Here is a 10,280-nt window from a genome sequence, read left to right on the forward strand (position 1 = left end):
TTGAACAATGAGTGACGTACTTTGTGAACCATTCTTTTAATTTAATTTATTTTTATATTTACATTTATGCTCATATATTGTATTAAAGCAATATATGTATACATATGTTATACATACGGGAACATACAGGAAAGTACTTGCAGAAACAAGCACTTAAATCCTATCATTCAAATATTCATAATGGGTCTAAAAATAAATACGACACCACAACTGTAAAAATGCTCGAAAATGTTGTACTAAATATGCTATTAAATTTTATATATTAAATAAATATAAAATAAATTTTATGTACATTTTATTGCATACGAAACTTGGTGTGAGCATTTGTGATGTTGCACAAGCACAACATCACAAATGTTTCCTTCTTAGCCAATAAGAATATCATCTCATCGCTATCCAACAGGTTCCAGTATATTAACCTGTCAACTACTTGACAGACCGGCGCTCTACGTCAACTCTTTACCGCCTCAGAACTCAAGACCACTTCAATGACCGAAATGTATCCCACAAAGTCGCTTCACATTTGCTTTTTGTTATTGGCAACATGCACGTTGTTGGCGCATTGTGCGCTTGAATCGGCAACAGGCACAGATCAATTTTCCGATAATTCTGAAGACAAAAATGAAGGTAAGCAAGTCCTTGTGTGATTGATGTAATTTTCTGTGTACATGTATTTGTCCTTCAATAATGTTTTTTTCTTTCAAGTTTTTTTCACATGTTGCATTTTTATTACTTTTGTCATATAAAACCATTGTGTTTGGTATTATCCATATTTTATTGTATATTTAATTTGTAATTTACTTATTGTAGATGCACTCACTGTTCATAAACGTCCTTCATTCTTTGTGGGTAGTCGCTATGGCAGATCTGGAGCCTTTGCATCTTCGGCAAAAATGCGACGTTTAAATGTAGTGCCTCGTAATGACAGATTCTTCTTGGGCTCACGGTACGGCAAGCGTACAAATGAATTTGCAGCCCCTTACGAACAGAATGGTATGGATAATATTCCGGCGGGAGTAGCAACTGCAATTGGTAATAACAACTCAAATTTTGATGACAACTCAGCAGCACCGTTCATGATGTCATGCATCTACACAGGATTGAAGAATTACTATCGCTGCAATAGCATGTAAGTTCGAGGTCATAGGGGTTGAGTAATATCAAGGATTTTTGGTTATTTGTAATTTTTAAGTATTTATTAAATACATTTAATTTAAAAAATTAAATTTGTGGAAAAATTACAGTTTATTACTTTATTGTAGTACATAATCCGTGAACAGATTTTGATTTGATTTGTTTTTAATTTTGAAACAAGTTAATTGGCTATAGCACTGAAGAGGGTGTTGAAGTAGCGACATATTAAAAATTCCATTTTCTGACTTTTAATCTGTATCTATTATATTTTTCTTTTCTTAAGAAGATACTGACTTTAAATTCAACTGATGAGATGATTTAAATTAAATTAAATTATTAAATAGAAAAATTACAGTTTCTTACTTCATTGTAGTACATAACACATAAGCAGATTTTGATTTAATTTGTTTTTAATTTTGAAATAAGTTAATTAGCTAGAGAACTGGAGAGGATACTAAAGTAGAGATATGTTTAAAATTTCATCCTTTATAATTTTCTTTTTTAAGAAAATACTGACTTTAAAACTAACGGATGAGATAAATTTAATTTTATGTTGTGCTACAATTGAAAGTAACAGTGCAATGCTGAATATTTGAATTTTTTATCTTTATAATAATATCTCTCATTATCTTCTCAAACCTGTTTATTGGACTCCTAAAAGCAACCTTTTCTCTTCGAGATTTGATATATCACTTCATTATATAAAGCAGTGAAATATTGATTCTCTAATTGTTCTGTTATTAGTCTTAAAGTGATATCAGTACTATATAGTAACAGTCTTAGTGCAGATTAAAATATTAATAAACAGACATATGAAACCTACAATACTATATCAAGACGCATGGGACAACACTGGTATGATACTATGTAAAAAAAGCAGTGCATGTTTGGCAACTTGAAAATATTGTATTATAAATATAGATAAATAAATAATAATAATAAATATAGATTTCACTTATAAATAAATTGTTTCTCTTCTGCATATAATTTAAACGAATCTTTTTCATTGTGACACTTTTTTTTTACTCGCGGTCTAATATATTCGCTTAAACGCTGTTACGTTAGTTAACTTTCGTTAAGTTTCATATCATGTACCATTATATGACCCAACTATATTATGCACCAAAAAAATTGATTCGTTATGGGGTCAACTTTTATTCAACTTTTTCAGATTGAATTTAAAGCATATAACGAGGTAGGTTTGTATTTAACTATCATACACTCAATCAATGGTGTGAACCTTGAAATAAAAGAATATAATCTCTATTCGTCCACAAAATTAGCACTTAACTTGTATATGGTAATTTGGGTTGTACAAAAGTAAGATTAGCTCAGCCCTACCTAATTTATCACCTTTCCTGATTCATGGTAATGTCAGCTATATTTCGCGAGTATGTCAACCAGCTAAATACCGCTACCTTCTCTATTAAGAAGAAATTTATTTCATATAATAGATTTACATCTCATAATCTTGAGGCCTGAAAAAATAAGTTACTCTCGAGGGTCGTGTGTCAACTTGAAGTAAGCAAGGACTATATCAGTCTGATTTTCAGCAAGTTGATTACAAGAGATGCTTTACCTCGGTTGTTTAAGCTCATTCCATAGTTTAAATTGCGCTAATAAAAATAGTAAAATTATTTAAAAAATGTAGATTGGAATATAGAAAAGAATAACCAAAGGAAATAAAAAGTTTAGTGAAATCAATGAAATCAATAGAAATAATTACTGCATAAAGTAACATAGAATGGAAAGTAAGTTAAGTTGGGAAAACAATATTTTTATAAACATTCGTGTTTAATTAGCACAACTTATATGACAGCGGATGTATTTGAGTGCCAGTTGAGCGATGATAGTGTTTACCTCTTCTATATTTGGCGGTAGCAGCAGTTGATATCATGTTTATATATTAATTTAGCCTCTAAGTCTTCTGTAGGTTGACTATGAGTAACTAAATTTATTACAGGACATACAATTTGCAAGTTTCTGCAACATTTTTGCATTTTATGCTAACAAAACGAATTTTCTACTTTGCAACATATTTAATATTAGTAATATTAGTATATTAATATTAGATTGTTTTTTTTATATCCCTTTTTAAGTAGAATTTCTGTGCAAACTTTTTATTTTTTCTTTTTTTGATACTCTTCTGACTCATAGTCTGTCCAACAGTATGTACTGGATTAACCAACTCATTTTAGCCTGAAGCTTGAATCTCATATTTCTATTTATAATTTAGTTCTTCTTCAAATAGCAATCATTCTTGAGCTGATTTTCAAATTTTCTTTTCAGCGAAGAACTTAATAATATTGTTAACCAGTTGACAAACAATCAAAACGATGACGAAGGCAAATAAATTTATACGGATAGATGGCGTACAAACGGTGAAATGAAAACAATATACAATAATGTCATAACCTACGAGAAATATAATTTGTAACTCTTAACTATATAAAATATATACAAATATACAAGTACATACACATATATAAAAAATAGTGCAAACTGCAATATACAAGCATAAACATACAAAATGGCAACATGGATATATGTATTACTTAAAAATAGACAAACTCTGGCGTTTAATTTCAAATGGGCTGGATTGAGATTAATGTTAGAGAGATCTATGCAACTTTAGTTATTATTTGTTTGCTGTATATAGAATATTTATGTAATAACTTATTCACTATTGCATACTTTATTGTAGCTTTGTCATTCGTATCTATAAAATATAAATTTCACTAATTAATACTATAATATATACATAATAATATATATATAATAATATATATAATATATATCTTAAAACTTACAACTGTGTAACAGACATTATTATTCAAAATAAAATGGAATTGTTTAAAACTATTGTAACTGTATAAAATATTTGTAGCGAATAAGTTAATAAGTTTAAAGAATATTTTTATTTATTATAACACATATAAAAATATTTAAATAATAGGAAATGGTGTAATAAATTAAACCTCAAAGGAGACGAAATCTCATATTAATATACATTATTAAATATTGCTATAAATAATATAAAATATATACGACGCAAATAAATATTTATATAATAAATATATATATGTACTGCATACAATAAAATATGTTATATTTATATATAAAAAAATATATATACATTTATATATAATACTTTAGAGAGAGTTTGCAATAAAATGCGTTAAACAAAATATAACGAGTTTTAATTATCTTTTATTTGAGTAATAAATTAAAATTATATTTGAAATTTAGATATATAGAAAAAAATATAGATTAAGGAAATCAGATTATACTTGCATGATAGTTATACAAATAATAGAAAATATTTCTACCACATAAAAAATACGTTGTGTGTATTAAACAATATTACTTAAATGGAATTGTCACATTTTCATGTCTTCAGCCTCTTAACAAGATTTTATTTCTAATAAATCTTCATTGTTAAAGTAAAGACTCATTCGCCAAAGCGTCGAAATAATCCTCTATTCGAAATAAGCGATGAGGTAGTTACCGATTAATCAAATCTGGGACTACAATAGATGAGAAAGTAATTAGCCATTGTAACACGTCTTAGCCATTTATAGTCTCAGTGAAATAGTTTTATATTATTAGTGTTATTAGGCTGCTTTTCTCAAGATTAGAATAATATACTAATTGACTTATATTTGCTTTTATTACCGTACACAATCCGAAATACAAAAATAATAATCTTACTAGTCAAAGTTTATGTTTGTAATAATTATGGAAGAGTTTTGCCAACTTCATCGACTTCGTCAATTCTCTGACGTTTTGATTCCACATGTGTACTATTGGGTTCAGATTTCATACATTTTTATATATTAGAGCAAATAATTGTTTTTTATATGCTTAAATAGCTAATATTATAATCAGCGGCCAATGGTGTCTGTGTAATCACGTCTGAACTTAGCATTTGAGTTCGACGTGTAAAGTCGCAATTACATTTATGGATTCAATGCTGGATTTGATCAACATTCGAAATTCTTTGTTTACTTTTATTTTTCATATACCAAACTAGTGTCCTTTAAACAGTTGTAACTCAATAATTTGTGTTGACACTTTATCATTCGAATATTACTACTTTAAGAATGTAATATATAGAATATTCATAGAATTAGCCAAGAATTGGTCTTTATTAAAACTGATACAAAACAAAACTGATTATTAACTATCGTCTATCGTCATCGATTATGACCATCACCCTGTCAGAGCTTTTTCTTTGTTATAAAGTATTAATTCGGGCAATAGGGGAATGGTTGTTTGATGATGTTTCGTGATATACTGAATAACTATTAATATGGCATACTATTTAGTAATAGGAAAGACTCTAATTATTTTGTTTGATTTTAACTTATGCATTCTCTCCTATTAAAGCACTTTAATTAGTTTCCCATTCCATTTATAATCTGTATATTGTTGTTACACCATCATCAATCTAATGCAGAGTGCAGAACTGTGGTTACAAAGGAAGAGCTTTACTATGTGGCTATAGTTACCACGTAGTAATTATTACCAAATGGTTAGGACCATCATGTGGTTAGGATGCTTTTGTTTTTAAGTTTAAATAATGTATAAATTTCTAAAGTCAAAGAAAATTAATTGGAACCATTATCTAACAAAAAAATAAAGAAAAGAATTTGAAATGCATACAAACCTAATTCGCGTTGTATAACATTTAAGCAAAAAATATAATGTTTCTATCATAGAGGATACCTAAATATTACAAACAATATTATATATTAAATAATACTTTTTCTGGAAGGTCATATTTAATACCCATTTATATTACAATACTTTCTTTTATAAAGTATTATTTTTGGTATCAATCCAATGAAAAATAAAATGAATCTTATAATTAGGATAAGAATATTATCCAAAAACAAGATAGACCCCCTAACATCATAACAGAGTGACTTAAATGTAAAGGAAAATAAATATATAACGGGTCAATGGTTAGAAGTTCAATGACTATTATAATTAGAATAAAAATATTATCCAAAAACAAGATAGACCCCCTAACATCATAACAGAGTGACTTAAATGTAAAGGAAAAGACATATAAGTATAACTGCTCAATGATTAGAAGTAAGGTTAGGTTCTATAAGATACCTTAAGGAAATACTAATACCTTAAAAATAACAATATTAAATACAATATAATCTGAAGACAATTTTAAATAAATAATAAACAAACAATAAAACTATTTATTGGAAATGCATGTTTTTCAAAATTATTTACAAATTTAAGTATTATAATTGCAAAGGGAGCAAATGCTTTTATGAGTAATTACACTTGTTTTTTGTATAATGTATACACATTTTTTTTGTTTTTTGCAGAAATGACTTTAAGTAATTACACAGGCTTGTTGTATTGCAATTATAAATGCACTAAGAAATTTAATTACACTAAAGAGAAATATACAACTTCGACTGCAGCGGTTGCAAGCGTCGCGACGCACAATTTAAATGACGTTAAAACGCATAATTAATATTACACTTGTGAGCAAAATGTATTTGTTGTTGTATAAAATTTATTTAAAAACCAAAAAATAATTAATTTTTGTGAAAGATGCCACATTAAATGCCTTCCCCCGTAAATATGTCCTATTTAATTAATTTTTATTAATTGTTAACCTAATTCATGGTTTCACGTGTTGTATGTAAATTTCCACATGCACCAACTACCTACCCATAGCTTATCCTTATTAATATTTAAAGGAAGCTTTTAAAAGGACTTATCTCTACTTTAAATGTGTTGTGTTTGTGTGAAAATTTTGTAGAGATAATTGCATTTACCAGTAAATCATGTAAGTTTAAGCTTCAAGTGAACATGTTTTCTGCTTCATAATGCCTACACAACTTAATGAAAAGTATTTTTGAAGTAAAGAAATTCATAGGGGAGGAACTTCATTTAAAGTACAAACTCCAAACATTTTTGTCAGTTTAAGGAAATTACTTTTATTTAAATTTGACCAGCATTTCTCACAATTTCTGTGCAATTAAGACGTAGCAGCGAGGCGATAACTTCTCATTAAAAATCTTCTCGTAACGTACGTTAATTTTTAAGCCCTGCTCTGCAGCTTCTTCCTCTAGGTAACATAAACGGTCATAGAGCACGATATTCTCACAAAGTTTCTAAAAAAAAATAAATTAAATAAAAAATAATTTAAAGTAAGTTCAAGTTTAAAATTTCATAAATAATAGAAATACAAAAATATTTATTAAAATTATTTACGAAAACTGACAGGCTTACCAACACCGCGTTATCGAATCTCAGAATGATTACAAGCTCCCCGGAAAAGTGTGCAGATCTGAGGTAAGTTATTGTTTAGTCTGATGAAGTGATAAACAATAATCCAGTCAAGGCGTAGAGAAGAGTTATGAAGAAACCTATCAGTTAATAGAGAGTAAAAGTGCTCAAGTGCACTGACTGAACTAGCCTCAATATCATAATATAATAAATCTTTTTTTTTTAAACAGAGTAGATGTAAGTATAGATGTTAATACAAAACAGTATTACCAAATTACAAAACAAAAGTTCTAATGGTATCTTCTACTTGTATTTTTTAAATTATTCATTGAGGATACTTTATTTATATATTATTTTGTGACCAAACAATTTTAATGAAGTGTTTTTTCAGGCTAATTTGTCAAACCTTTTTGTTGTTATTAAAAAATAAAAATAAAAAAAAACACAAAGAAAACCCAATTTAATTTTACCATAACTTTTTATTTACTTGATTTTTCGAGTAAATAAAAAAGTAAAAAAGTAAATAAAATTTTTAGAATAGTCATTTCTAATACCTGAAGCAACTCATCATCATAAACAAACATATTCTTCTATTAATAATTATATGTGATTTTTTGCACCATTATTTAATAATAATTTATGTAAAGGATATTAAAGTTTTCGCAAAATCAAATCAAAATATTTTTTACACAAGATTTGTTTATTAAATAAGAGTATATAATTCAATCTTGTAACCAATTATCTGGTAAATAATAAATATATAAAGAGTTTTCTCACCTGTAATGTTGTTTGAAGACATGTAAGACCTTCGGCTAATTTATGACCGTTTGGATACTTTTCAATAATTTCATTAAATTTATGTTCATGAGTGTGGTTCCATTCAAGCGACTTATTTGTTTCCTTAAGCTGTACCACAAAATTCTTTGTAAAATCATTAAACTTATAATTATCATTATGTCTATTCTTTTTCTTTAGCTTTATAATTTTTTCCGATCCATCAGGATTGAGTATAGCTTCTGCTACGGCTCTTTCGAACATTTCAATAGCATGTACAGAATGTTCCAGCTCAGTACTTTGTCTCCATCTCTCTCCAGTTTGTTGACATGCTAAACGTAAGAATGGTCTATTCAAAATTTGTGAAAATCTTGTGTTCATTTTAACCTCAGATTTAAGTGTTTTACTAAGAGGAAAATTTGTAAATGTTGTAGACGTATTCATTTGCATTTTATGGTAACAACACGGCATTATAATTAAACTTTTAACTTCGCTCATTTGTAAAAAAAGTTTAATAGATGTTATAGTAAGATCTCCACATGCATGTAAACCAATAATTGCCATTTTTATCGGTTCTACCAGCTCATTTCTGCGAATTATTTCTTGTGTTTCCATTTCTATAAAATTTTTAGATTCACATGTTATAGTCTCTTGTTTATAGCTGATCGTATCTAATGTATTAAACATAAACTCCAACTGTCGCTTTTTCGCGTCATCTACACGACAATTATCGGATTCCAATCCGAGCATATGAATATCCTTTTTTAAGATGCTCACAATTTCACTTAAATAACCTAAGCCTGACCCAAAATCAATAATTATACGATAATCATCACATAAGGTAGTTATTAAATGTCCCAGTCTTAATATTTCATGTTGTTTCTTTAAATTGACTTTACGAAATTTAGTTTTTATATGTGCAAATGTTATATCTGGATAACATGGATTTGAAAAACTTTCTTCTGGAATGAGACTTTTCAGACGTTTATGAAAATTTTGTATGCTTTCTTGTTCTATCGTTGGACTTGTGTGATGAACAAATGGAAAAATGTTTAAATCATTAGTATTTATATGTAGAAAATATTTCACAAATTCTTTTGGAAATTTTTCCAATATTCCATCTTTTATAAAGCAAGTGTTAGCACTTTCGTAAATCCATGAATATTCGGAAAGAAATTCTAATGAGCTTTTGAAGTATGCTTGGGGGCTTGTATATGTCGCAGGCAACATTATAACTAAAATAATATAAACAATTTGTAAAATATATATATTGTTATATGTTAATGTAATATAAATGTTCACAACCACGTTAAATAGATAAAATTAAGTATTTCGGTAATAATAGATCTAGTAAATCTGATCTACACTAAAACATTTTATGATTTTCAAACAATCATTGTTGAAAATACAATCCAAAATAAACATTATTTACAATAGCAAAATAACATTAATTTAAATTATTTAATTTAATTTCTTTTTATAGTACTCCAAATAGACAATAGTAAGATCAATTCAAGGCTTACAATAGTCGAAACATTTAATATCATTGAACAAAATAAAACGACATACTACAAATATAGTTGATATTTTGTGCGATGAGGATATCGGTAAACATGAGGATGACAGATGAGGATAAAAATTCGAAATTCACTAACACAGATTAAAACCGAATCATCACATTGATCGTGAATTGAATCTCAACTTTTTTTAGTGAAGGACGATTCTCTATCACTTCAGACTATTTTAAAAACGATATTAATTTAAGAATACTTAACAAATACCAAACCATTATATTATTACGTTTTTTTTATGCTGACACACATAGTCCATAAACATCCCAATATATCCCTACAATTATATGTAATAAAAGTTTCCAGTTTACTAAATCAGATTATTACCTGAATCGTGAATAGAAATCTTAACTTTTTCTAGGTAGAAACTCAGTTCTCCTCTTTCACCTTAGACTATATTGAAAACAATAATAATTTAAGAATATTTAACAAATAGAATATTTATTTAATTACGACTCTTATGTGCCAACATAGATTAAGAATAATTTATGCAAATTATTACTTTTGTTTGATTATATTAAATAATTAAAACTTAAA

The 10,280-nt window shown here is 27.5% G+C and overlaps 1 protein-coding gene across 2 annotated transcripts in view; it reads left to right on the forward strand.

Annotated features, from left to right (window-relative positions):
- LOC119678708 overlaps nucleotides 1–3,577 on the forward strand; it is a 32,392-nt gene extending 28,815 nt beyond the window's left edge. Inside the window, exons 2-4 of one of the 2 annotated variants that reach the window (XM_038090702.1) lie at nucleotides 404–627; nucleotides 811–1,129; nucleotides 3,424–3,577. In XM_038090702.1, coding sequence (XP_037946630.1) covers nucleotides 489–627; nucleotides 811–1,129; nucleotides 3,424–3,487 — 522 coding nt within the window. In that variant the 5' untranslated portion in view covers nucleotides 404–488 and the 3' untranslated portion in view covers nucleotides 3,488–3,577. Of the gene's footprint in view, nucleotides 1–294; nucleotides 628–810; nucleotides 1,130–3,423 lie in introns of those variants that run through there. The other variant, XM_038090701.1, reaches the window with a different exon arrangement.
- The last annotated feature ends 6,703 nt before the right edge of the window (nucleotides 3,578–10,280 follow it).

The sequence above is a fragment of the Teleopsis dalmanni genome, chromosome 2, assembly GCF_002237135.1.
Source record: "Teleopsis dalmanni isolate 2A chromosome 2, ASM223713v2, whole genome shotgun sequence".
NCBI lineage: Eukaryota > Metazoa > Arthropoda > Insecta > Diptera > Diopsidae > Teleopsis > Teleopsis dalmanni.